Genomic DNA, 27,310 nt, shown 5'->3' with positions numbered 1-27,310 from the left:
GCAGGAGTGGTCTTCCAGGAGAGAGGAGGGGCCTGGGGCCCTGCGGCCGCTCAGCAGGACCGAGGGGATGGTGAGAAATGAAGACAGAGGTGTTGGATGACCTGATGATTCTCCTCCAGAGGAAGGTTGCTGTGGAAACCTGACCCAGAAGGAGAGGACAAAAGAGGCAAAGATGTTTTGTTTGCTGGGATGATTCTCTATGAAGCCACCGTCATGCCCGCCAGATGGGAAAGGGGGGAAACTGAGAATGGTAATTTCTAAAGAAGCAAAGTAACAGCTTTCAAGGATCATAAAGTGGCCACAGATTCCAAACTTCTGACCATTCGCTCAAGGACTGGGATAAAATGAACTTTACGATATATTGTGCCAGATGCCTGCTGACAGCACCAAGGCCTCTGCCCTCCAGGAAGTCTCCAAGGCCAGCCATGGGACACACACTGTCCCCTGGGGGACAGGGGTCACTGAAAGAGTTCCCAGTTCTCCAGGTGCCTGTAACAGCCTTGAATTCATAACGCTCCTCTAATTCAGAAGATGTTGATCCATCTGCCAGGGTTAATTTAGGTATAGCTTCTCCTAGAAGAAAATGACCAAGTATGACCCCTGGAGTTTCTTTCCAGAGAGATGATGTGAAAGGTGACGATTTTTCTGGCAGAGGCATGCTTTGCTTATGCACTTCACATAAAAGGGTTTACTTGTCAGGGAAACTGGATCCAATGCAGCCAAATGTGCCCTGTGTGTGAAGAAAATCTTACAAATGTGGTACTTGACAGAGGGACAGAATTACCTGAGAACAAGTTCAAGGGCACAGAATCCCTTTAAACCCTCTTTCAGATGTAATGAGTTGAAAGATCATGTGAATAATGCTTGCTATGATACTGACTCACGTCCTTCCACACTTTCTGAGCAGACAGAGCCCCCAAAAGCAGTGTAATAGTTTATTTTCCCATTATTTCTGTTTGGCTACCACTTAGCACATCCAAAATTATTCTTATCTAACATTCTGGGCTCCTGGATGCAAAGTACAATCACTGCTGACAGCTCCACACAGCCTTTGGCTGCAAGGACTTTAACACCATGACCGGCGAACAGGGGCTGGCGGGCTGAAGGGCGGGTCACAGCGGCAAGAGCCGGGGAAGGAGGGCGCACGGCCTCATCTGTGCTCCCCACACACGGGTTTATGTCATTTTCCACGTTCAGGATGCTGGTGAACCTACAGCCCCTGCCCTTTAGCAACAGCGACAGAATCGAAGGAAACGTTGACACAGTGTCCTCGGCTCTGCGGGACCTTGTGAGACGCAGCCGGGGGGCGAGGGTCGTTCCTGCCCCGCTTAGCGGGCGTCGGAGGGTGGGCGCGGGGGGCTGCTGCTCGCTGCTGGGCACGTGGGGCAGGTGTTTTCGAACAAGCTGTGCGCTCTGAGATCTGATTTTAGGGAGGCTCACAGGAACCAGGAAGGAAACAGGCTGCCGAACGCAGCAGAAGAAGGAAGTATTAAAAAGCTTTGCAGATAAGGGCTTAATAACACGCGTGGCCCGTAGCAGATCACTTTTTTGAAAGTCTTTATTTATCAAGTATCTAAAACACCACGTTATCACAAATATCAGTCTGCTTTGAAAAGCGATTTACAGCGGGATTCATGACACAATGATGTACGCTTGTCCAAGGAACGTTCAGCCGGGAGCCCAGAGGCTGCGCAGCATGGCAGCGGGGCGACGGAGCCACCTGGCCCTCTCCACCTGCACAGCGGGACGCAGGGCCACCCACCACCTGTCAGGCCCCTCCCGTCTCCAAGGGTCCAAGGCAAGATGCGAGCTGACCCTGGAGGAGGTCGGCCCGTCTCTCCTGCACTTCAGCCCCACTCCACTCACATGCCCTCCTGAAAGCCGGGAAGAGAAATACCAGGAGAGCCCACCTTCACTGCATTCACGTGACGGCTCCTCCACCGCAGGGAGCAGAGGTGGGTGAGACCCCTGCCCGCTGACGCGGGTCCAGCTCTGAGACGGGCCGTGGAAGAGGCAAGCTGCACAATGATGCCTGTGGCAGGGCGGCCCGAAAGCGGCATTGGGATCGGCGCCAGCCAGCTACAAGCCGTTCAGGGGGCCGCGTGTTAAAATACAGAGCTTAGGGAAGCGCGCCACCGTCAGAGAGGCATTCGCCCGTGGAGAAAGGGGAGAAACGTGACCAAAGAGGAATGGAAAGGGCTTTGAACTGTGTCTGGATTTTTACTAAAAAAATGACTCATGCAAAAAAACAAAAACCTTCCCTGGTGCAGCCTTCCCTGCGGATGCAGCCGCATCGCCAGCCTCGCGGACGCCAGCCCACGGCAGACCTGCACCAAGGCTTGCACGCAGTGACACAGGAAGATCTTGTTCACACCTGAGCCCCACAGATGCCGCTCTGCTCACGGCCAGTGTAGGTGGTTCCCACACTGTGGGGGGCTCTCTCCCAGGGGAGCAGTCTCAAACACGGCCGTCCTTCTGGGTGCTCTGTACCGTGACCGAGGGGCTTCCAAAGCCTTGCTTTCAACGAGCTCTCCGTAGTGTTCCGGAAGACACCGGTTACTGCCTGTGGTGTTCCTAAATCTCAAGAACAAGAAATAAGCCAGGAACATCCCTGTGGCCTACACTTTCTCCTCCTGCGAACCTAAAAGCTCCTTCGAATAACAAGGGCCTAAACTCTGCAGTACCTTCCACTGAGAGCAAACTAAACTCTGGTTTGCTGAGGCCACTGTCAGGGAAGGAGGCCCCTTCTCAAGGTCCTGAGACAACTGTCAGGACCCTTCACCGGGACCGTTTCATAATTAGTCCATTTACCCTTCACGCTCTGGATCCCTCAGAACTAAAGAACGCCAACGCACCTGAGTGTGGAGGTGGGAAGGGGGCCTGGCCCAGGCCAACAGCATGTTCCAGAAAATGTAACTCCCGAGTCAAAGCAGCTTAATGTTTGAAAAAGGAGAAAAAGGAAAGGGTCCACAACAGCAACTGAAACTAAGCATCTCCTTGAAGAGCCGGGAGGGCGGCACAGCTGGCCCACACCTACCGCTCTGGGAGCTAGCGGCCCATCTGTCTCCCCCTTGGGGCAATATACCCCAAATCCTCGCATCTATAAGATGCATAAGTCACTGCAGCCCACAGAATACAATCTACTGTCCAAATGTGTTTATTCCGAGTGGCTAAAGCACCACCGTAAACTGTGCTGATGACCTCGAGGTGGATCCTGAAGCTCCGCCTCTGAGAAGAATGAGGGGAATCTGTGTCGTGGGACTAACAGAACGCTGCACACGAGTGAGTGCACGGAAGACCCCCGAGTTGCTTTAAGTTTATGTATGTTTATAGAAAAGTAAAACATGTTGGAAGAATCAAACTCTTCTTGTGGACCTCTCTAGGGGGGAGGATTTGGGCTGGAAAAAAGGAAGATTCACTTAACTTTTGCCCTTTTATACAGTTTATATTTTCTGTAGTTGATACGTATTATTTTATCCCTAAAAACTTCTTCAAAAGAAAAAAGAGAAAGAAACGACATTCTCAGGCTTCATTACTTACTAAGCTGGATAAAAGCTACAGTCTGTCTAATGCAAGTCTGTTGAATGAATTAAAAATATGGACTCGAATAAGAGAACTATCAAGTCCTGTGCTGAGCCTAAAAGTAACAGCAGTTATTTCCCAGTAGGACAAAAATACAGCTGCTACATCACAGTCTAAACATCTCTACTTTTCCAGAAGGAACAACAAGTAAGTGATGAGGTTTAAGTAAGCAAGTGGAGATCTTAGTAATTCTACGAAAAGCTGTATTTGGAAAAAGCCCAGCATTTTTAAGGCCCTGTCAAGCCGTCGCTGGCATGAGGAAGCATATAACATACCACATAAGCAAAACAGCTCACTGAGCCCGCAGTTACTCAATCTGCGAAGCCCTCTCCTCCCTTCCCTACAGGACTCACCGCCCGGACAAGTAGGGGCGCCTCCTCTTAGTGTTGCCATGGTAACTGGTCGCCTAACAAACAAGCAGGACAAGAGGGGAAATGTCGACCAAGTTTCAAAAATACATCTTTAGTACTTGGATTGTGGATCTGTCTTTTTTTGTTGTCTTTAAGAAAAAAAGTTTTAGCAATAATTTCTATAGAATGAGAGACAAAAAGACAAACAACTATCTTAACCGGTCATTAGTAGACAAAATGCTCTATTCTTTGGCTCAAGAAATGCTTTTGGCTCAAGAAATGCTTTTGGCTCAAGAAAACACAGCAGAGTCTTGCCTATTGGCTTCTGGGGCCATAAGGAGCGTGGATGGGAGGTGGGCAGGGGCCACCCTGGGGAGGGACCCCCAGGGCTGAGTCTATGTCCTTCTATCAGCAAGCGTTTCCTACAGAGCAGCCGTCCACAGGTGTTGGTACATTTCTCCTGTGGGCAGAGCAGACTCAAACTTAGGTTTTACTTCCCTGAGAAACAGAACGGCACTTGGGCGCCATCATGCCATCCTTAGTGGTCAGCACTGAAACACAGGTTTCTCAGTCTTCACGCAAGAAAGAGTCCACATCAAACTGGACACGGCATTTCAGTAAATGTAAACACATTTTAGTGAGTTTTCACATTATCGTCAGGGTCTACAGAAGACCCTGAATACCATTCTTCCTTTTGGAAAAAGCTCATCTGTCAATTAAATGGAGCTGATTTTCTACAAATGTTTTCCTCAGGTGTGGGACTGAAGCCCCAATTTCCACATTCCTCAAAAGAAGAAGTAGGGGTTCAGTCAGCTGTTTTCCAAGTCGAGTATTTACAATGAAGCAACATCTCTGGTCTTGGCGTTCTCACTCTTGGATGGAGGAGTGGCGGATGGGCCTGTGGAAATCCTCGGGGCTGCTGACGTGCTCGGGTATGTCGTAGCCTCTCAGGAAATGTCCACTGTTTTGCTGAGCAAAATAATACAGCTGTCTGGCTAGCAGAGGTTCGACCTTTAGTGAAAGATTGAAAAAAGATGTTACGGAGGGCTTCCCTGGTGGCGCAGTGGTTGAGAATCTGCCTGCCAATGCAGGGGACACGGGTTCGAGCCCTGGTCTGGGAAGATCCCACATGCCGCGGAGCGACTAGGCCTGTGAGCCACAACTACTGAGCCTGCGCGTCTGGAGCCTGTGCTCCGCAACAAGAGAGGCCACGATAGTGAGAGGCCCGTGCACCGCGATGAAGACTGGCCCCCCCTTGCCGCAACTAGAGGAAGCCCTCGCACAGAAACGAAGACCCAACACAGCCATAAATAAATAAATAAAAATAAATAAATAAAAATTTTAAAAACTTATAAAAAAAAAAAAAGATGTTACTGAGCTCTTTTTTCTAACATCCTGCAATAACCCTCCATATCTAAGTATACAGTCAAGTCTAAAGTTAGGTGCTATGACTCATCAAAACACGTCATACTGGGAGCCTTCTGGAGAACTGATTTTTTGTGAGTCCTTACATACACCAACCTATAAACAGAATATACTTAATTCTGGGTTTCAGTTGAAGGAAAAGGTAAAGATGGTACTTGTAAACCAACTGCCGCTTGAAATTTACGTTAAACTAGGACTGAATGAAGCAAATCGGATAAAATGACCAAGTTAAAGGTAAATTTAAGGTAATCGGGTAATTTAGGCCAATGGATTTATTTTTCCACATCTGCAGTTTGACAGGGATGAGGGGCTCAGTGATTTACTATTCATGGATGACCTGGTAACCTGTATATTTCTAAACCAAAGATAAAAGAAAGAAAAAAAGAAAGAAGCAAAACCAAACAACAGCAAAACTGCTACTGTGGAAAAAGAGAAGTTAACTGACCCAAGATTCCTCTAGTTTGGTTATTAGTGTGGACCACATTCACCAGAAAGTATCCAACATTCAGCTTTTCCTGAATTTGCAGCATCTAAGAGATCCAAATGCTTTCAGCCAATCGATTGTGCTATTAAAGTGAGCCTTTATGTTATTTGACATAAAATGACTTAAGCATAACTCATTTGAGGTAACTGAAGTAAATTAAATCCATAATAAAAGGAGCAGGACTTCTGGGTGCACACGCGTCCATCCTCCATCAACTCGGGCTCATGGTCCCAGCTGGGGCTGCGTCCTCACCAACCCAGGCCGGTGTGTCCAAGCCCTGAGACTCAGACTCAGGGACTAACCACTGCCTTCAGAGATGTTACTCACCAGGACCGAGACTATTTAGTCCTTTGACAGTTGTTAACAAGAATCAGTTATTATATCGATAAATCTATCGATCACTGGAGAGAATCCATGAGAAAACTCTAAAGTTTATGGGGACTATATTTCTGTTTATTGGTTGGTTGTTTTTTGATTTTATAATCAAGAAGCAGGGGGTGTGTGTTTAAGATTAGATAGTGTTTTATTTCAGATTTCAGTAAGGAACATTATTAGATGTACCACAGTGTTCATTGCAGCTCTATTTACAATAGCCAAGACATGGAAGCAACCTAAGTGTCCATCACCAGATGAATGGATAAGGAAGATGTGGCACATATATACAATGGAATATTACTCAGCCATAAAAAGAAATGAAATTGAGTTATTTGTAGTGAGGTGGAAGGACCTAGAGTCTGTCATACAGAGGGAAGTAAGTCAGAAAGAGAAAAACAAATACCGTATGCTAACGCATATATATGGAATCTAAAATAAAAATGGTGCTGATGAACCTAAGGGCAGGACAGGAATAAAGATGCAGACGTAGAGAATGGACTTGAGCACACGGGGAGGGGGAAGGGTAAGCTGGGACGAAGTGAGAGAGTGGCATGGACATATATACACTACCAAATGTAAAATAGATAGCTAGTGGGAAGCAGCCTCATAGCACAGGGAGATCAGCTCGGTGCTTTGAGACCACCTAGAGGGGTGGGATAGGGAGGGTGGGAGGGAGATGCAAGAGGGAGGGGATATGGGGATATATGTATACGTATAGCTGATTCACTTTGTTATACAGCAGAAACTAACACACCATTGTAAAGCAATTATACTCCAACAAAGATGTTTAAAAAAAATAAAATCTGACTTGAATTCTGTTATTATTTGATGTAACTTTTTATCTGTTGCTGCTCATTACCTGGGCCCATTAATAACCCTCGCAGGTATGTAGCAATACAGAGTCTTCAAATTTCAAATTCAAAAATCTCAAGTACTCAAAATTCTGTTTTCTGTGGCAAATTAACGCTACATGTTATCTATCTAACCCTTTCTCTTTCCTTTTCTGTGAAAGATATTTACTTTGCACAGGTGAATGCATCTTAAGCTCTGCTGGAGAACATGACTGTGGCCTGAGCTACTTGAAGTCCTTGCGAGATTTCACGCCTCCAAATAGCACATGGCCCTTGGTTTCCAAAAATTAAATAGTTTCTAAAAATCCAGAGATAAAAGAGGATTTGGGGGGACATTTGGAGGGGGCCTACAAAATACTCAAGTCAGTGGACAGCTTCCCATTTGGGAAAAGCTTCCCATTCAAGTGAAGATCAGCTGGATGGCATTTTAAAAGCAATATTAAACGTGAAGAATTTTAAAGGGCAACTTTTAGCATCATCCCTTTAAAACCCTATCAAATGGAAATATGACGATTTCCTTGAAAAATAAAAAAGACGGGACGGGTGCCACCCAGGGCTGGAGGTCACCCCCAGCGGCGATGAGCAGATGTCCAGGGCTGGGAGGCACATGGCCCTTGGGCTGCACCCCTGCACCACTCCCTGGACACCTTCCCTCCCTCCATCCCCCCTGCCCAGGTCCCTGGACACTTATTTCTCATCTGAACTGCTCTAAATGGGGCCCTGCCCCTGACGAAGGTCAGGGAAACTCAAACACCCGAAGGGGACTGGACACTCACGTGAGCAGTAATGAGCTTCCGTTGCCTCTGGGGATCTGGAAACTCTTCCCCGAAGCACAGCGTCACCTGGAACCTTGGCAGAGGCCGGCCGTGGTGAGCAAAGGCTTGGAGCTCTGCAGAGACCGCGAGAGAAACCGCTCAGAAGGCCGAGCGCGGACGCAGGCTGGGGAGGGAGCCACGCCGACGAGGAGGCCAGAGCAGGCGTTGAGAGTGGGAGCAGGCGCGGGGGCGCACACGCGTGTTCACGCGGCTCTCCCGAGGCCCCGCCTCCACTTCAAAGGGGCCGCGCCCTAAGAGGGGCAACCTTGCTCTGCAGCCTTGGACCCACAGGAGGCGAAGGCAGCAGGAAGGGGTGAAGGAGGAAGAAAAGGAAATGGAGCCAAAAGAATCACTCACACAGGGAGAAATCTGCTTTTAAAATCAGACTTTTCTGACTTGACCCAGGATGACTTAAGACCCTCATCTCAGAGCTGCTGAGCCCTGCAACCCGCGGTCCACGTGACTCGGGCACCGCAGAATCTGGGAGGCGGAGCCCATCAGGGGCGGCCAGTGGCTTTGAGGTCGGGGGGCGGCGCTGGAGGAAGCGCCGGGCCCACCTTTGTGGACGCGTGTCCCGAAGGCGCCTGCGTTCACCCAGACGGGACGCCGTCCCCGCCCACCCTCCGGCCTCCCTCCGGCGGTCCTGCTTGTCGGCTAGGGTCAAAGGTCAGGTCCCCAGAAGAAGCGCGCTCCCGCGGGCGCCAGCCCGGCTGCAGAGCTGCGGCTGCCGCCTTGTCGGACGTGAGCCGCTGCGCGGCGGGGCTGTCCCCAGCAGCCTGCGGGTCCTGGATGGGTGGATGTCAAAGATTTCCACTGTTCTCTTCAACCGAAGAAAAGTTTCTAGCTCACTCACTGGACCATTTGACTTCCTGCTTTTTTTCTTCCAGAATTCAAATCAAACCTAACCGACTTCGGCAGAACGTGTGCAAAGCCTCCACAGTGCGAGGTGGGAGGTGACACCCACGCCTGCCGCGTTGGCACAGTTCTCTGAAAAAGTCTGCCGAGATGCCTGGTAGCTCGAGAATGTTCGCGGGAATCCGCGACTGTGGGGCTGGTCTGCACAGCTGCAGCTTTTGAGTTCACAGTTTCCTCCTTGAACCTCAGTAAACACTTCAAGATAAGAGGTTGCACTGGGCACAGAGCACAGCCCTGGGTCACAGAGGAAGGAGCCAAACCAAAGCAGCTCTTGGTCGCAGACAAACATGGGCGAGCGCACCGCCCCAGGAGGCCGACCGTCGGCGTCCCGCCTGCCAGAGAAGCAGGCCCCTTCCCTGGATGAAGCCCCCGGCCCAGCCTATCTTCTGCATCCAAGACCCAGGGCCTCGGAGGAGATCCAAAGCCAGGGCTCTTTCAGACCCCAGAGGTGCGGCCCTCGGCCCCTCCTTGGAGCCGCCCTCGGTCCACACGCTGGGCCCCAGGATGGACAGAACAGTCCGCTCGGAGGCAGCTCGCGGCTTGGGTCGGGGGGGCCACCTGGAGACCAGAGCCTCAGCTCTCCCTCTTCCTCCCGTTTCGCCTCTGGGGGAGTGTGAGTCATCCAGGGACATGTTTGGGGCAGCAGAAGAGCATTGGGAGGAGCCCAAGCAAATGTGGGCCACTTGAACCCCAAAGGCTGAGCGAGCGTCTTTGGCGGTAGAGCACACAGGTGCTTTGTGCTTCACGTGAATTGAATCAAGAAGCAGCTTCAGGGCAAGGAGAGGCCCGTGAAAGCCCAAAGACACAGGGTGTTTCTGAGGAGGCGCTTGTACAAGAAGAGTTAAGAATGAGGTCGAGGAAGGACGGGCAGTAGCCAGCAGGGAGAACTGCTTCTCCGTCCAGAAGCAGCATTGTGAATGGGGACAGCTAAGTGGAAACTCTGGACTACCTTCCACCAGAAGGTGGCCGAAGGCCTCACAAAAGCCGGCCCAGGGCTGATTTAATTGTCATGAAATCAAAACTAGGAAAACAAAACCTACTGGTTCTGGAAAATGTGATTTGAAACCTAGAAACAGCTCAAAGCTGTCTCATAATTTCCGCTCTGCAAAATCAGTTCTACACACTCGGCCGTGGTACCACCTGCTGGGAAAGCATCTGCTCAGAGTTGATACATCTCACAACCACGGACACTCACAATATACTTATAACCTTACGATTTTTCTAGGAACCTTAAAAGAGCTGAAACATCAACAGATATGCTTGCTGAGAACACACTTGCCAGTAAAATATGAACCTTATTAGCTGGTGAGTATTGGATGAATCCCAGCATTTCAAGACCTCAGCCTGAACCACAGCCCCCGACAACCTCCCCTTCTCCACAACCCTCTGCTGATGGGGTGGCAGGTGGACCAACAGGAGACCTGCTCTGGGATCGTGCCCAGCGGGCTCAGGGGTTCACAGAAGGAAGACCTGCTGGGAGTGGCCTTTGACCCCTGTGGCAGGCGTGCCGTCGCCAGCTCCGCCCTCCCCAAGCCTCACAGGTAGGGCCCATTCCGACAGACACACGCCACCTCACCTGATAAGAACTGCTGCGTGTCAAAGAGCTTGCAGGCCTGGTCTCTCTCCAGCTTGTTGGGCCGGTCGCTGCACAGCGCCAGGGGCCCATCCCAGTAGACCCTGCTCTGGCACAGCCTCTTGGCGTAAAGCCCGTCGGGGGCCATCCAGAGGACCACGCCCCTTTCCAGGTGGCTCAGCAGCTTCTCGATGTTCTTCCTCTGGCCGTTGTCCTCCGGGTAGGGAAAGAGGACCTGGTCCAGGCTGCTGGCGTCGTAGGTGTGGGCGTGGGAGAGCCGGCAGCCTTCGGGACTGGATGTGGTCAGCTCTTTCACCAGGACTTCCCGGTAATACAGGCAGATGTGGAGCCGGCAGTCTGCAAACACAGACCCGTCGGGGTCAGTGCTAAGGAGCCAAGGTGCTGGTACCCACCAGGATGCCAAATGACTGCCCAGAGCAAAGTGTCCTTGGTGGGACGCTCGTAAGAAGGGGCCTGGGGGACGGACGTTGCAAGGCCTTACGTCCCTCCTGGAGACTCACCCCATGGTGGAGAAGTTCTGTACGAGTCTGCGTAATGTCCTCTAGCTCAGCATTTTCCAAATGCATGGGACATGGATTTGGGGGGGGGAGAGCACAATAGTGGTGACGACAACACTTAGGTCTAATACGGTGAGTCATGTGCCACCGAACAAAAGTTCATTTTAAACACAGCGATCAGTTTTGATTTTGGAAGAAGTAAACCCTAAGTTTAAATAATTTCTAGTAGCAAAAAGAGTACAACGGTGTTTCAGAGAAAAAAGCAAATATGTCCACATATCCAAAAGTACCCTAAAATATCAATATGATACCAGTTACAGAAAAAAAATTATACACGTCCAAGCACGCACTGAAGTTTTGGGAAGGATAAGCCTCGACAGTGGTGATCTCTGGGTGGTGGGACTGTGACGTTTCTATTTTCCATTTTTTGCTTTTCTGATTTTTAAATTATTTTTCCACTGTGTACGTACTACTTGTATAATAAAATTACCTCGTGAGGGAAACGTCCCAAGCGTAAAGTCCGCTGAGACCCACTTCGCTTTGTGTTTGAGTTTGAGGCTGGCTCTAGAACTGTGCTTCTCAAACACTAAACAAGATGAACTCATTTTTGAAACTTTGCTGATTTTAGAACCTTCTTTAAAATGCGACCCGTGGGCTGAAAGGACCAAGCCAGGTTTGCCAAGGGCCACTGACCTGAAGTGCCAAAGGGCTTCCCGAGAGGCAACAGCTCCCACGGTAACTGCGGGGTTCAAACGTGAGCGGGTGGCAGTCCTCTGATAAACGGGCAAGGCTGGTAGTTAGTCTGTACTGCGCACACCCAGAGAAACCCACAAAAGCCTCTCCTCCCTCAAGGGCAGGTTCTGAGACTCAGACAGCCCACATCACTGCCTCTCTGTGACTCCGCCGCCGTGAGCCCCGAGGAGTGGGTGTCGGCCACGCGGGGTTTCGTTTCACTGAGCGTCATCAGAAGTCACGAGGCCACAGGGATATAAATAGCTGTTTATTTCCTACTCTTCAGGCACCCACACAAGACTTACGTGCTCAAGAAAAGGGTTTGAAAGTTCCTAAAAACAAACAGGCCTTTCTGCTCAGAAACCTCTCCTCCCTCCACTGTCCAGGAGCATCTAAGAAGAAAGGCAGCGCGCTTCCTTCAGAATCTCAGAACCAAAAGGAGCCCGACAGTGGGCCAGCTCCCCTGGGTGCAAGCAAGGGCCCCCAGCTCTCCTCTCCTGAAACCTTGAGAATTCAGCTTATGTTTTCTGTCGCTGATTTTCAAAGAGGCCAGGGGGCAAGGTGAGAATTCGGAAGCTTAAGCTATCCATTTTTAATATATGCAAATCTCATGTTAAAACAATCAAAACATCATCTAAAAAATAAACCTACATACACTACACGTGTTCAGTAAACCTCGAGGCGTCTTCCTTAGAACAGGCGGGACTGCCGAGGCACGGGGACTACTCTAGAGAAGAAACTCGAAAAGCCAGATCTGACGTGTGTGTTCGCAAGACGCGTCGTGTTCAGGGGAGAGCAACACGCTCCTCGCTTAGGCACCAAACGTGGCGAGGACAAAGAACCCAGAACTCGCGTCCCGGGAAGCCGATGGGGCCAACCGTTTGCCTGCGGCTAAGCCCGCAAGGATGATGAGCTTTCCCAAACGAGCAGCCCCTGCGCTGTCGCAAGAAGCTCCCTGCGTCACGGGGCTGCTGGCTGAAGAGGGGCCCTCGGTAAACGGAACTGGAGTGTCTGCACATTCCTGGACAGTCAGACGCCAGTGCAGAGCTTAGAATGACTCAGTTCAGACCAGCCTGCGGAAGCGGATCAGGGTCGGAAGCCGGCCTCTCGGTGCTGACTTTGCTGACCTCGTCCCCGCAGCTGGCAGTCAGAGGGGTCCACCCGCTCCAGGCCCCGGCGGTGCTCACCAGCCCCACGAATCCACCCAAAGGTGAGGGGACCCTCACAGACGCCGCCTCCGGGGAGCCCCACTCACCTGAGAGGGCCAAGGCTTCGGCAGACCTTATGCTTGGCTCTATGGGGATCCCGGGGGCCTGGGACTCGGGCGGGGCACAAGCATAAAAGGTTCCTGTCACCTGGCAACCTGCATTTGCAAATAAAAATCAGATGCGGCCTAAACAGAGTCCATCCGAGGCAGAGGGGGAGGAGGCGGCTCCCTGAGGGGGGCCCGCCGGCCCCCGGGGTGCACCAGCCCCGTAGGGGAGGGCCTGGGCCCTCGAGAGGCAAGGAGGCTGAGGTCCAGTGGGGAAAACCAAGGCTGAAGGAGGGAGGAGCCTTTTCAGAGCTGGAGGGAAATTGGAGTCGCCCTCTGTCATTTTCTTCCTCCCTCCCTTCTTTCCTTCCTTCCTTCCTTTTTTTGTTAGTTATCACCTCCAGCGCCTCACATCATTACCTGTGTGTGTGTGCGCGCACGCGCTCGTGCGCTGAGAACATTTCAGACCTCCTTTCCTAGCAGCTTTCAACACAGCAGAGCATAGCTAACTGTGCCCGCCAGGCTGGAGCCCCAGAACTTATTCATCTCCTGACTGGAAGTCTGTGCCCTTTGACCAACAGTCCTCCGTCACTGATACGCAGGGTAACTGAGGCTCAGAGAGACAGCGGGATTCACCCCTGTTCACACAGCAAGTTCGCGGCAGAGCTGTGAGCCCAGGTCTCTCTACGTGAGATCTGACGCCCAGGAGCCGGATCGAAACCCTGCACGTGGCTTTGTCCCCATTCCCTTCGTCGCTGCTTCTGGAATCAGGAGGGGCTGAGCCATGTCCCTGGCTGGCACAGCTGCCGTGTGTTGTGTTAAACGTCAGCAGAGAAAGAGTATGTGGTAGAACCTCGTTGTGCTGGCGTGTCACTTAATGTCACTTATGCTTCAAGATATGTCCACCAGTCTATCCTCTCACAGCTCTAGGCATTGCCTCTTCACCAGGGTCACTAGTTCAGCAGAGCTCATGCCCCGGACCCGGGTCTGAATTCCAGAAACCCGTCCAACGTCAGCTGATTCCCCCACTACAGTACGGAAAACAAACCTTCACTGCAAATCACTCTTGAGAAGCTAATAAAACCAAATTCTCAGCTTTTTTGTAAACATGCCACTCAATACGAATCTTAAATAATGGCATACGTCTTCAATCCCACAAGCCAAGAGTGACCCGGACCTGGCTGGAAAAAGGAGAAGATACTCCTAGAACACACGAAACCATCTGCGTGTTGACTGGTCTCAGGATTTCTGTTTAAATAACAGCTCAAAAGTCCTGAAAGCCCGTGCTTTGCTGCACGAACGTACTGTGTGAAATCTTCTCTGCACTTAGCAAATCAGCGCTTTCGCCGAGAGATCTCATCCTGACGTCTGGGGAAGGCCTCCGGGGGACCACGTCTAAGCTAGTCCAGCACCAGCCGGGCACCTTTTGTGGAGACCTTTTATGTTTTCTTCACAGTATTTACTCATCCCCTTCTTACTATCACCTCTAATCCCAGCAACAACTGCCGTGGGCACAGCACTGCTTGAGAGAAATCCACCAGCGCAATGATCTCCTGGTGTCCCCGTGGAGGGGTGCCTGGGCTCAGCTGCGGGACGCTGACTTCACAGAAGTGTAGACGGAGACAGTCGGCATTAAGGGACAGTCTAGTCTTCTCTGGGAAGACTGACAAAACCGACTACTTTTTGCCCAAGTTTAAAAATAAACTTTAAGATTATTCAGGAAGGAAGAAACACGTTCACTTATTAAGTAGCTAATTTAAAACATATAGCCAACCAATCTGAAACCTGACATCCGCGTCCTACATGGCCGGGCTCTGGAGCTAGGGGATCTGGAGTTGAACCCAGCCCCTCACTCTCACCGAGTAGCTTTGGGCACGTTGCTTACAGTCTGTGAGCGAATCCCTATACAAAACAGGGCAGTTTTCGGGTGCCTGGCCAGACCCCTGCAATGCTTAAAGAAGGCTCCACGAGGCAGCCCCGAGCCTGGGCCCCGGCACACAGCAGAGCAGGTGTCAGTGAAGCCTGGGTGTCCTCCTCTGGGGACCTCTTCCCTCCTTCACTGCACGCGCGGCCTTTCCTAGCGGCTCGGGGGAGGCGAGAGCCGTGGGACGGCACAGGGGACAGACCAGGCGGGGCCAGGCACTCTGGCCACAGGAACTGCCCCAGCGCCCTCCTTACCGTTTTCACAGGCTGGGCCTTGCCAGTGGTGGCTGCGAGGCCCGAAGGTCACAGGACACTGATACGGGGTCTCCGGGTGGGGCTGATCAGGGACGAACTCTCTCCAGCCTCGGTCGTGGGGCGGAATCATGTAGGTGTGAGCCTGCTGGAGGGGCCAGAGGGGAGCTGGGGGGAGAGCGACCAGCCCGGGGACGGCCTCGGGGAGCCCCCAGACTCCTCGGGAGCTCTCTTATCTTCCTAAGAGGTTTGGTGGAAACCCGCCATGAAGAACCAAAAGGCACAATGGAGACAGTGTTGTAAAGTGATGATTTATGTGAGGCTTCATCATATGGGTAAACCTGGCACCAAAGTACCGCAGGGAAATGTGCCTTCCTTTACCAGCAAAGTGAATGAAACAGAGCTGTGATTCACATCAGAAGCGTCTGTAGGGATCAGCTGCCCTGCGGTTTCACATGATAAAGCCCTGCTCCCAAAACCTTGGACTCTAAGGTCGGTTTCCCAGATTTCAGAGTCTAACCGACAAGGCAGACACCCCCACTCTCCCCTCCCTAACTCCAAACCAGCAACACCAGGTGGAAACTGAGACGTTCATCCAATGGCCCGGGATTTGGTTTGGCAGATTGACAAACAGCAAAAACGGAGTTCTGCTGCTTTGTCTGCAGGTCTTTCCCGTGGTGTGGGATCTGGCTCAGGTGGCCTCACACAGACCGAGCCTCCCCTTCTCGAAGCCCTGCCCCTCCCATACCTGAGCTGGGAGTGAGGAGTAAGGAGCTGGCATGCTGTAGGGGTGGCTCATGGGCATCTGTGGGTCCTCCAGGGTCAGCTGCTTCGCTCCTGAGTGTTTGGGCAAAAGGGAAATGCACAGTGTTGAAAAAGGGAACTGGAAGGGCTTAGAAAAATACCTGAGAGTTTAATTCCTAGAATGCATAACACAGTACTGACAAGTAAGGCATTTTTCTACAATTTCCTTGGGCGATTATTTATCCAGGCCATTAAACTGGTTCCTACAAGGTCCAACGTATGGAGCACAGTAGAGAAACAGATGAAGCCCGTGTGTGGTGGGCCTTGTGGCATCGAGGGCTCCCCAGCAAGATGCGCGGCTAGTGAGGTCACCTAGCGGTTTGTTTACATTGCAGATTCCCGGGCTCTACTCTGACACACAGGTCAGAATCTTGGAAGGTGGGAATCTGAATTTTAATAAGCACCCCGGTTGACCATGGCACACTCTAAACGTTGCCACTTCTATTACTACGAATGGTAACAATATGTGGATCATGAACACTTCCCTTCTACAAAGTGGCTCATCACGAGAGACTGGTGGATAAGTAAAGCTTCAAACAGCTTTTCCATTTTTGGCTTGGAAATCTGGCCCATATCTTAGTAGAACTACTGGAAAGCACACACACAGGTAGAGACTTGGAGTCTGAGAAATTATTCTGCACTAAAACCACGAGAATTTCAGTTTATGACCCAGAGAACTTGGGTAAATCGCCTGCTGGGCTTGAATGGGAGGCTGAGGCAGGCAGGCTATAGAAAGCAGCAAACCGAGAAAGGGGCCCTCACAGTGACACAGAGGCGTTAGAGGGTCAGGCGGCCCGAGCCAGGAAGCCCCACCTTTCTTGGCTCCCTCAGGGACGATCCTGTACACTTTGTAGGGGTCGGAGATGTCCAGCTGGCTCCGCTCCACCAGCTCCTCGAAGTCATTGCTCTTGTTCAGAGCACATCGTAAACGTGTCTTCCAGGTAGGAGGGTCCGGCTTGTCGATGCCTTCCCGAAACTTTCCTTTAAATAGCGCCCAAGCCTGGCGGGAAAGAAGAGGGGAAAAAACTTAAAATACAGGTCTTTCAAAAAAGAATCTGGGAATTGTATTTCTAAAGGAAAGAATGGTGTCAGGGGCTTCAGATTCACACTGTTGCCCAAAATGTGGGACAGAAAGACAGCAGGTGTTTGTAAAAGGCGGCTGAGATTGCAGGACCCCTGGAAGGGCTCCACCCACAGGGTCTGGAGCGAGTTGGCCTGGAAGTAGGGACAGAGCTCTGGGGTGAGGGGCCACCCACAGAGCACCTCTGGACGTCAGAGGATCTGAGGTATTCTGCAAGCCAGTTCCCTGAGGAAGTCCCCTTCTCCTGCTCTGCCCACTGGTGGCAGGGCTGGGCCCTAATGCGCAGGTCGCTGGGTAAACTGCCCGAGGGGGAAACAGTCAGGACAGGGACACACACACACAGGGCCAGAGAGAAACCCCCAGAGAGACCCTGAGAGGGAGAAAGAGGAAGGGAGAGAAACCAAAGGGGATGGGGACGGGAGAGAGACCCGAGAAAACTTTCCAGAGAGACCTGGAAAGAGGGAGCCGGACAGAGACAGTGAGACATTGGGAGACACACAGATGGAAGGACCAGAGAGGAGAGAGAGCTAGGAGAGTGCAGGCCGGAGAGGGAGAGTGAGCAGAGGCAAAACTGTTCGGGGAGAGACGGGAGAGCACAGACAACAGTGAGGGGCGCAGTCCAGCACGCCCACCGGCGTTCACGGAAGGGGACCCTGAGACACAGACGCGTGTTGATCAAGGGAGGCGAAGAGGGATCCAGAGGTTCACAAAGAGGCTCCGGCGGAAGCAGAGGTGCGGCCTTGGACCGCCCCTCTCCCTGGTGGGCGAGCCTCCGGCATCTGACCCTCCGGGACCGCGCGCCCCACACGCTCTGACTTGGGACCCGGCCCTCCCTCTGCGAAGTTACTAGAGAAGCTGAAACCTCTCCTTCTCCCGGGGCGTGGGACGCTGGCCAGCCGGAGCTGCCGGGCGCCCGCGCGTCCCTCCCCGCTGAGAACGGCCGGCCTGCCGGGCGCGGACGGGGCCCCGCCGAGCCGGGTCAGGTCGGGAAGCGCGCGGCCCCCGGGCCCTCCCCAGCCCCGCCCCAGGCACCTTGAAGAGGGCGGCGTCCTCCTCGCGGTTGTAGTCTTGCTTGCCCGCGTGCTTCCAGGGGATGCGGAAGATGCTCTTCTCCTCGTTCTCCCACACCAGCCCGGGGTACTTGCCGCTGTCGATCTGGTCGATCAGCCACTGGCGGAGCTTCCCGTTGCCGCAGCTCACGGAGCTCATGCCGAACTCGCCGCCTCGGCTGCCGCCCTCCAGGTTCATGTCCAGCGCGCCGGCACGGTCCCCTCGCACGCCCAAGATCCGCTCCTGCACCCGCTCTGCGCTGCGGGGGAGAGGAGGGCCGCCCTCCGGCAATGACCACGAGGCCCCGGAGTCTCCGAGGCGGCGAGGCGCGCGCTACCGAGTCGGGGGCGCCTCGGGTCCCAAGAGAAGGCACCTCTCAGCCGGCCCGGCTTGTGCCCTGGGCGCGCGCCGTCCTGCCGCCTCCCCGGAGGCCGTCCTCCCACCCCACCTTCCGGACTCTCCATTCTTGTCACGCCCCGCAGCCCGCGCGCTGCCCAGACTCGCGGCTCTGGCCTTCGCGCACCCACCGCCCCCCCGAATCCCGCCGCCACCACGAGTGGTACTCTGCGCACTCGTAGTTCCTGCTCCACCGCCCAGGCCCGAGCCGGGGCCAGTCCGTTCCCCGCGCCCCTGTCCGCTGCCACTCGTGCCCTCTCCCAAGTTCCCACTCCCTTGGTGGCCCGGCGTGTCTCGCACGCAGGCCCCCCTTCGGGCCGGCGTTCCAGGCGCGCGGCGCCGGCAGCTCCCCCGCGGCCTTCTCCGGGACCCGCACTCTTTGCCCCAGGAATACTCTTCTGCCCCTGGGCCCTGGCAGCTGGCGACGATTAGATGGGCCCCGCGAGCCCCAAGAGGCAGAGAGCGAGCCAGCCTCAGCGAGGAGCGCAGCCTCGTAGCGGGGGATCCCCGCGCGCCGAGCTTCAGCTGGAGCCGGAGGCCGGCCGGGGAGAGCGGAGGCGGGGAGGGTGCCGGGCAGGGCGAGGGGTCGCGGAGCGCGGGGACGGAGGCAGCGGAGCGCAGGGCCCGGAGTGGCCGAAATTTGGAGCGCCTCCTCTTCCACCAGCAGCCGGGAAGCCGAGAGCCGGAGGCCGAGGTGAGTTTGAGCCCCTCAAGAAGGAGGAGCAGGAGAAGCAGCCCCGGGGGTACGGAACAGTCCCCCGCGGTTCAGCCTGCCGCCCGGTGTGGGTCCCTTCGACGGCCCCGCCTCGGCCACTCCTGGGCCCCGACGACCTCGTTATCCGACCCGGTCCAGAGCGTGGCCTCCCCGGGCCCGGGCTGGGCCGACCCATGGGCGCTGGCGCCGCGGGAGTGCCCGGCCAAGAGCGGATGGAACGGGCGTCGCGGCGCCCTCGAGGGGCGTGAGCCCTGCTGGCGCCGACGCTGGGGTCCCCTGCGCTGCCCTCGAGATGGACCCCGAGACCTCTGGTCTCGTGCCAGGTTCGCGGTGGTGCCCGCCTCGCAGCCGTGCTCCTTCCCGACCCAAGTCTTACCTTGCCGCCGACGCGGAGCTGAGGGCAGCGGTGAGTCCCAAGTTCAAGCAGTGAAACTAAGCCTCCGAAGTGCGAAAGAGGAACTTTATAAAGCTTAAAAGCCCCGCTTGGGGCGGGGCCTGGGGCGGGGCGGGGCGAACCGGGGGCGCCTCCTGGCGGGACTCGGGGGCTGCGGGCGCAGAGCTGGGCGCGCGGGGCCGCGCTGGGGACGCACCTCGGGTCGGGCGCACGGGAACCTCAGTCGGGCGGCTTCCTGCCAGGGGCAAGGCGCGAATGGGGACTCGGCCTGCGCGCAGGGACTGCGGGAGGCCCGCCGGTAACTAACGAAAGTTACGCTACAGCGGCGCTGTGAGGGCGGGAAGCAGGGGCTGTGCAGGAGCGGCCGTCTGGCGCGAAGGGGGCTTGGCATAACCAAAGACAGAGGGCTGTCCACACCGAAGACCCGCGGGTAGGTGGGGGCCACCCTAGGCTCGGCCGCTGTCACCGAGAGCCCCGCCCCTCCGCGGTGTTTAGAGAACATCATACTCATTGAAAAGAAAAAAGGAAATGTCCCAGATCCCTTGAGCTATGAACTGCGGCTCACCCACTGCCCGCATGTTTGAAACGCTCACATACTCGTGCGTCTATTAAACTGGTGAATTGCAGTGACTCAGACAATGCACAGCCCCCGACGTTTTAATTACGGCAACAGGAAAGAACGGGAAGGATCCCCAAGTAGCCAAGTGCTTAACTGCTTCTGGGCTTCAGTTCACCTCAAAGTGACATAGTTTTAAGCTTAACCTGGTAAGAAACAATTTACAAGTGGCGTTTTAAATGTCCAGAATAGGAACAATATTCAAGCGGAGTGATTTTACTTAATTTTCCAGGATCTCCTTAATATCAAAATAAACTCCCTGAGCACCTGCCCTCTAAACTCTCCCAGAGCATCTTGAATGCTTCAGCATGTTTGTGTAGTCAACAATTTCAGGTAAACCGTCAGATCACTGGTTTCTATATGATTTTAGACCACCACCATCCCAGGTCAACTCGCAACTTTTGAAAAGCTTTTGATTTCACTGATTTCTCAGTTTTTCTTTTAATCTTATATATTGGGCCACTGTCTCCCACCCAAAGAACAAACTAAGTTCAGGCTAGAGCAAAACAGGCGTGAGGTGCAGAGCGGGCATGCTTTTCCTCAAACCAATGACTTTCTCAGAAATTAACAGGATGCCATGGTTTTATTCACTTAAGTAAGTTTTCCATTATCAGAATCTATGTAATAAACAACAGGTTTTTTTTTTTTTTCAAAGAAAATTCTGGTCACAGCGGTTTTTCTTCTTCTTTCATGGATTCATTCGTTCAACAAATATTTTTCGAGCACCTCTGCTTATTAGGAACCGTTCTTGGCACCTGGGATACCTCAGTGAACGAAGGGAACATCTTTACACTTTAATCAGTGCTCACCAACAACAGACGGGAGATTGCTAAGAACAAAAATGGCACACTTGAGCTTTTGTACTTTCGCACACGTGTCCTCTGCCCAGACTTCGCTGCTTCAACATTCTCCTCACTCATCCGCTTTCAGACGTTGAAAACCACGTTACCTTGTTTTAAAATGTGATTGCAAACCTTCAACGCCATCTTCTGGTTTACTCATTTGTCATATTGATCTACCAGAAGTGGTATTTTCTCTTTTATGATGAGGTGGATACAAAGAATAGTGTATTTTAATCACTGAAACTCTTGGTGTCCTCACCGGCCCTGGGGAGTGGTGGGTGGCAGGCAGGCCCCGCTAGCTGCTCACAGAAGACTTTTCCATCGTAGTCACAGGTGAAGCAGAAATGACAGAAGCTGTAAAGTTGGCCCTCCCCCGCAACACTTGAGGAAATCAAAGTGCCCTCAGTGAAAGACTAGACATTATCTTCAAATGTCACAGCTTGTAAAAAAGTGAAAACCAATAAGAACTCAGTTAATTGAATGTCTCTCCAAAACAGAGCTGATCATCGTATTCTGTGAGGAGGTTATTTCCTTCAGTGAACTGTCCGGACGTGGAAGTGCTGTTGTGGATGCAGCCTGGTCCAAACGCTGTAGCTCAATTTCCATTTCATATTTATTGTAAAGAAACTGTAAGAGAAGTTGAATTGATGTAAATTCAATATTTTAAAAATCAATCTTTTAAAATTATACATTCGTATGCAAGAAAAGTATTTTAGAAAAACCCATACTAGACACAAAAAATAAATTATTCAAACCTTGTTGTGGATAAACCTATTTTCTCACTAATTATTCTTTCAGAAGGAGGGAACTAAATGTATTAAAAACAGTGCATGGGGCTTCCCTGGTGGCACAGTGGTTGAGAATCTGCCTGCTAATGCAGGGGACGCGGGTTCGAGCCCTGGTCTGGGAAGATCCCACATGCCGCGGAGCAACTAGGCCCGTGAGCCACAACTACTGAGCCTGCGCGTCTGGAGCCTGTGCTCCGCAACAAAAGAGGCCACGATAGTGAGAGGCCCGCGCACTGCGATGAAGAGTGGCCCCCGCTTGCCGCAACTAGAGAAAGCCCTCACACAGAAACGAAGACCCAACACAGCCATAAATAAATAAATAAATAAATTAATTAAAAAAAAAAAAAGATTAAAAAAAAAAACAAAACAGTGCAACGATATCATTGAAAACATTTAAAGGGCAGTGATTTTTAGTTATTTGTAAAAAAACAGGAAAATACTGAAAATCTTTTTTTGTTATGGTGCAGTTCGTATAAGATAAAGAGCTCCTCTAATGCTCTTTGGCTGTATGTGTGTGCAATGGTAATTATTGCCTTTGACCGTGGCATCCTATATGGCAGTACTATTATATTATTATTGTATTATTATGTCTTCATATAAATAGTAATATATAGTATGTAATAGTACAGTAATATACAGTAATAATACAGTAATATAGTAATATGCTACAGTATATACCATACAATATACTCTGGTACTACAGCGATACAGTGCCCGTGTATCACAGTACTAGTGTAGTGTAGCAGTATTGCTGTATATTAAGGTATCATAGTATTATATCGTGACATAATGCTGTAGTGTGTGATATGGTATTCTTACTGTATGATATTATTAATAATTAAATGCTCGGGTGTGGGGCAGCTGGTTCAAGTTCCTGAGGTCTTGATGGACTATTTAACGGAAGTCTTACCTTCCCGTGTACAGTGGAGTTGACAGCTTTCTTGCCTCCCAGCGTTCTGTGATAACGAGATGGTGCTGAGCCCATGCCTGGCACCTCCCGTGTTCAACAAGTCAAGACTATTATCACTTACATTGTGCTTCAACATTTAGGGAAGTTTCATAGACTTTATCTCACTTGATCTCCAACCAAAGCTGCCCCAGGGGGCAGGGCAGGCAGTGCTCAGGTCCGGGTACAGATAAGAAAAGAGATTCAAAGGGGTCCGCTGAGGTCCACGTGGCTTACCCTAAGACCCATTCTGTCCTCTACCCTGGTCTACAGGTCCTTGGCTGCCTGTTGCGATAATTCAGAAGCAGCCTCCGAGCGCAGGCCTGTCAGCCTGGTGGCACTTGCACAGCAACCTGGCCCCCTCCCGTGAGTGGGCGAGACGCGGTCTTCCCCACCTCTTCTCCAGCCTCCGTTGAGGCTGGAAGCAGCAAGCACTGAAACTTCTTCCAACCGTAAACAATTGTTTTCTTCTTTCGGCCCTTAGAACCAGTGGCCTTTCTGGTTATGGTAAGTTCAGAGTAAGAAAAACTGCCTTTTTTAAAAAAAAGCCACTGACCTGACTTCTGGTCTTCACTTCATTCTTCTCCATGAAGCTATATTCACTCTGAGGAAACAGGTCCTGCTTTCAAATGTTTAATCCTCTGGGAAAATCTAACCTTATAAGCTACTTATACAGGACAGCAGTTGGGGTGGAATGCTCTGGAAAAGAAATTGTATGTTAAATGCTGTCACAGCGCACCCAGTTTAAAGGAATTGAGTTGAACTTGGTAATGTGATGAACTCCTTGGCAATACCAGCAGGGCATCTAAACCTGGATCTTTTTTCATGCAGAGCTGTATACACTTTCCTAATTTAATTTGCTAAGTGCCCTACATTTCTTCAATGAACGAGCTCTGCAGAACAGCCTCGAGCATTGGCTCTGGGACCCTGTTGCCCACTGGCACAGAGGACAACCCACTGCCAGGCATATAGGAAACTGGACCTGTGATTTTAATCAATTATGTAGTAAAAAGTCACAGAGTCAAATACACTGTGTAAGCAGCTGTTCACTTTGTCTCCTCTTCTTGCCAGTGTTCTGAGAAGTCTCCTATGATGCGTCCTTTCTATGATTCTACATAAGCAGTGACGTGGCTTTAACAAGGGACCTTATGATTCTGCCAACTCCCTTCACCAAGCCAACAAAAGGGCAGATGGTTTGCAAAGACTTTGGGCAATTTTCTGAAAATTGAAGCAATAGGTGAAAAGGCAGTTCCTCCCATTTGCAGCAGTTCACAGGCTGGGTTACTCTCCAGCTTGACCCTCCTTCCAGCTGGACGCTGTGGGGCACACTGCCACTTGTCGCATAAGAAGTGTCACTTCTGAGACTTGAGGGTCCTGTCGGTGGCAGCTTGTGACAGCTGGTTATGCCCTGGTCCCCGGTCCCCCCAACCTCAGGGGCCTGGAACCACGCAGGGCTGCTTCTTGTTCACGCGAGTCATTTGCCCTGCTCGTCACCACTCTGAGAACTCAGGCCAACAAAGCTGCGTGCATCCAGAACCTTCCTGGCCACAGGGCATAGCGACGGGGTCAGGAAGGGCCAGTGCTGTTCTCTGAGCTTCCTCTCCCCATGACTCCTGCACCCCTGGTAGAAGGAAGGACGGCCTGGCGTGGCCTGGCTGAGGCAGGAGCCCCAGGGGAGCCCAGGGAGACCGAGGGCCTCTCGGACCAGGGTGCATGGAGGGTGGTCAGAGGAGGGCGGCAGCGTGCAGGGGGCCCGGGTGCATGTGCAAGGAGCTTGAGCTAAAATAACTGGAGCTTCCAGGCTCAAAGATGGGGGGCGAGGAGCAGGTCGGAGGGGGACCAGACGGGACGCTGGGGGCACCCCTCCCTGCAGGTCTCTGGGAGTGAAGACACCGCTGCTCCTAACCCCCCCCCCACCCCACCTCTCCAGGCTCCCTGAGCCACGTGTGCTGCTGTGGGGCATGAAGGTCCTGCCCCTTCTCCCACCACCTTCCCTGCCTGAGGCGTTCCTGCCCTCCTTGGTGTGGCTGGCGCTCTCTCCTCCTTCCTGGGTGATGTGATGTGGAATTCCTGCTTCCGAGCTCTGAATGCAGCAAAGCCTGGCCCTGCAAAAGTGGGGTCTCCCCCGGGAGGGTGCATGGCACCTGACACTTTTCCTGGGACACTGAGGGCGAAGCGAGGCCGGCCCCATCTGGTTAGGAAGCCCAGCCCAGCCCCCAGACGCAGTCTGCCCTTTGCGAGCTCAGGGACATGGCCTGGCGCTCTCCCCTCCCCACGCCCAGCAACGGCCTGACATGTCGGACAGGCTCTGTGACGTGGTCAAGGGTAGTGTCCCTGGTCAGTGGGGAAGTGAGGCGAGCGCTATGATTCCATCTGAGAGATGGACACGTGTGATCGAGGGGTAATTAGAGGCACAGATGTCAGCAGAACAAGCTGGTCACTGAGGCCCCCCACCTTGCAGAGGCCCGCAGCCCCCTGGCCTCGGACCCTTCACCCGGCCTTCCTGCCGGGCCCCCCAGGACCAGCACCTGCTCGCCTCCACTTGCCCCTCCCTCGCTCAGCTGGCCCTAACTGAGGAGCAAAGCCCACGGGCCCTCGGCCGCCTCCTCCACATGGAGCCGAGGTGCTTCCTCTATCAAGGGGTTCCTGCCCCACTTGCACTTGCCCACAGGCCACAGGAGGGTGTGGAGGGGTGGCTGGAGGTGCCCACGCAGAGTCAGGTCCCGGTGACCCGACTGGCCGACTCGCCTCCAGTCTTCAGAGTTCTGAAAGGTCCATGTGGCCGAGGTACTCATGGCCCCTGGGGAGTGACGGGGACAATCTGGACGGTGACAGATGTTTGGCTTTGTCGAAAGGCGCACGTCGTGGTGGGTTGATTTTCATGAGGCTCATCGGACCACACCAGTGACAGCCCTGCCGTGAGCAGCAGGGGACGGTTCTGCCGGGACATGGCTGAGGTCTCCGGCGGGCGGCAAGCTCTGCTCCCTGCCGACCTTGTGGGGGCTGCCCTCCCCTTCTGCCCCCTCTGGCCCTTTGTGTGTGGCCTCGCAGCGCCCCGGGAAACTGTCTGACCCCTGCAGCTCCTCCCGGACCCCCAGCACCCCGGAGGCTCTCAGTGGTTACTGAACGAGCCTGCGTCCTTCGTCTCATTTAAACTGAAATTTCTGCTTTGAAACTCCCTGCAGAAATTCCCTTTCTCTTCTAAACGTTGTGCTTTTTCTTTCAACTCTTTGCAGAATCATCACTCAAAGCCAGTAGGCAGTGCATTTTGAATAAACCCATGAACTTGAGTGTTCCTTTCTGCTCACTGAATTCGGTTCTCTGTTTTTATTTGGTATCGTCTGTCAAATGTATAAAGGAACCAACTTAGAAGGTAAGGCCTCAGTGGAGCTGCCCTGTGAACACCCTAATTCAGTTTCTTTGGTAGATGCAGTTTGCTTTTATCTTGAACAAAGTGTCACCAGCGTCCGTGATGGTCACAGGTTGTAAATGGAGTCTTACAGGCTGTACTTGGGGGTGTTCCTCCTGGGTGACCTACATAGAACTTTTGGGAGCCTTAAAATTTTGCATTTTGCCAACTTGTGACTTATATAAACTTTTTATTTTATAAATTAAAATGCCATCTTTTTGGGGGGTAAATTTTTGCTGTTTCTTGACTTCTTTTTGTAGCATCTATAACAAAAGTTCTCCTAATCCATTCTTCTCTGCCTCCATCTTTATAAATTAAAAATCAATATTCCTTTTTAAAAGTTCATTGAAACTTCCCCATTCCTTCAAAATTTCTTCCTTTTGAAAATCAAGTTCAGGGTCCATCAGCAAAGTCCCTGTTTATTTTGATTCTCAAGTTAAAACACCCAGGTGACGCGCATACATTTAGCGGGTGCTGTTTTTTGCATTAGCTTACTGAATAGTGTTCAGGGAAATAGCTTATTCGTGAAACACTGGAAATCACGCACAGGTCTCGGTGATGTGGGCGCTCCAGTGCTTTGTGAGGAGGCTACATGAGCTCGCCGGTGTCCGTCCATCAGTGCGTCCCCAGCTTTCCGTTCTGTCGTCCAGGTGTCTCAACCTGCAGCAGCAGAACCTCAGGGCCCCAGCTTTGCCCCAGGCTGCGACCCCCACTTTGCGGCCAGGTCTCAGTAGGAGCAGGTGCCCCGCCCGTGATCTGGCCCCCGTGCCCGCCCTGCGGGCCCCAGATGGGGTCAGGGGCTGGCCTCCCCACGTGGTAATGAACACTCCTGTGACGTCCCGAGACGCCTCTCCAGCCTGGCGCAGACCCTCCCTCAGTAGGATTCTGCTGCAGGCCCCCCTCTTCCAGGAAGGCGGGGCTTTGGAAAGCAGAGTCCCGAAACTGGAAGCAAGGACCCTGATTTCCCTCGCACCCGTTTCGGGCTGGAATTACACCCTGAATCTCAGCAAAGGTTTTCTTCTGAGATTCTAGGAGGTCTGGCACCAGGAACCTAGGAAGCCAGGAGGATGGCCTGCCTGGAGTCCCCCGCCGTGCCCTCCCCTGCCCCCTCCCGCTGTGCACATGTCCCGCCCTCCCCCCCAGAAGAAAATCTGATCAGACAGACAGAAAGGGGGCGGCCATGAGGGAACTCAGAGCGTCATGTAGATGGTGTTTGACCTGA

The 27,310-nt window shown here is 52.7% G+C and overlaps 2 protein-coding genes across 6 annotated transcripts; one reads left to right on the top strand and one right to left on the bottom strand.

Annotated features, from left to right (window-relative positions):
- Window positions 1-3,768: 3,768 nt before the first annotated feature.
- Window positions 3,769-19,536, bottom strand: IRF4 (interferon regulatory factor 4). Of its 5 annotated transcripts, none has more exons than XM_082414825.1 (9): window positions 19,470-19,536; window positions 17,965-18,241; window positions 16,665-16,851; window positions 15,796-15,884; window positions 15,051-15,195; window positions 12,876-12,983; window positions 10,374-10,727; window positions 7,844-7,956; window positions 3,769-4,943 (listed from the first exon to the last, which is right to left on the bottom strand). In XM_082414825.1, exons 2-9 carry the CDS (start codon window positions 18,178-18,180, stop codon window positions 4,800-4,802), a joined length of 1,356 nt encoding a protein of 451 aa, XP_082270951.1. In that variant the 5' UTR covers window positions 18,181-18,241; window positions 19,470-19,536; the 3' UTR covers window positions 3,769-4,799. The 5 variants fall into 5 exon arrangements, with proteins under 5 accessions (XP_082270951.1, XP_082270952.1, XP_082270953.1 ...); XM_082414826.1 differs by having other exon boundaries at window positions 15,051-15,192; XM_082414827.1 differs by lacking the exon at window positions 7,844-7,956.
- Window positions 18,179-26,963, top strand: LOC309638633 (uncharacterized protein; the record flags this gene model as incomplete). Its single annotated transcript, XM_082414830.1, has 4 exons — window positions 18,179-19,072; window positions 23,751-24,388; window positions 24,610-25,597; window positions 25,916-26,963. The coding sequence occupies 2 exons, from the start codon at window positions 18,179-18,181 to the stop codon at window positions 23,796-23,798; spliced, it is 942 nt and encodes a 313-aa protein (XP_082270956.1). The 3' UTR covers window positions 23,799-24,388; window positions 24,610-25,597; window positions 25,916-26,963.
- Window positions 26,964-27,310: the final 347 nt, after the last annotated feature.

The sequence above is a fragment of the Balaenoptera physalus genome (genome assembly GCF_965194825.1).
Source record: "Balaenoptera physalus genome assembly, chromosome: 11".
In the NCBI taxonomy this organism is placed as follows: domain Eukaryota; kingdom Metazoa; phylum Chordata; class Mammalia; order Artiodactyla; family Balaenopteridae; genus Balaenoptera; species Balaenoptera physalus.
Note: the sequence above shows the minus strand (reverse complement) of the source record. Positions and strands in the feature narration are given on the sequence as shown.

Bases quoted from the DNA above. Each gene is read 5' to 3' on its own strand.
- IRF4 (XM_082414825.1), bottom strand. From the start codon at position 18,180: ATGAACCTGGAGGGCGGCAGCCGAGGCGGCGAGTTCGGCATGAGCTCC. The intron at 16,852-17,964 runs GTGCCTGGGGCG...CTTTCCCGCCAG, and splicing joins AGGACGCCGCCCTCTTCAAG to GCTTGGGCGCTATTTAAAGG. The intron at 15,196-15,795 runs GTATGGGAGGGG...TGGCCCCTCCAG, and splicing joins ACTCCTCACTCCCAGCTCAG to CAGGCTCACACCTACATGAT.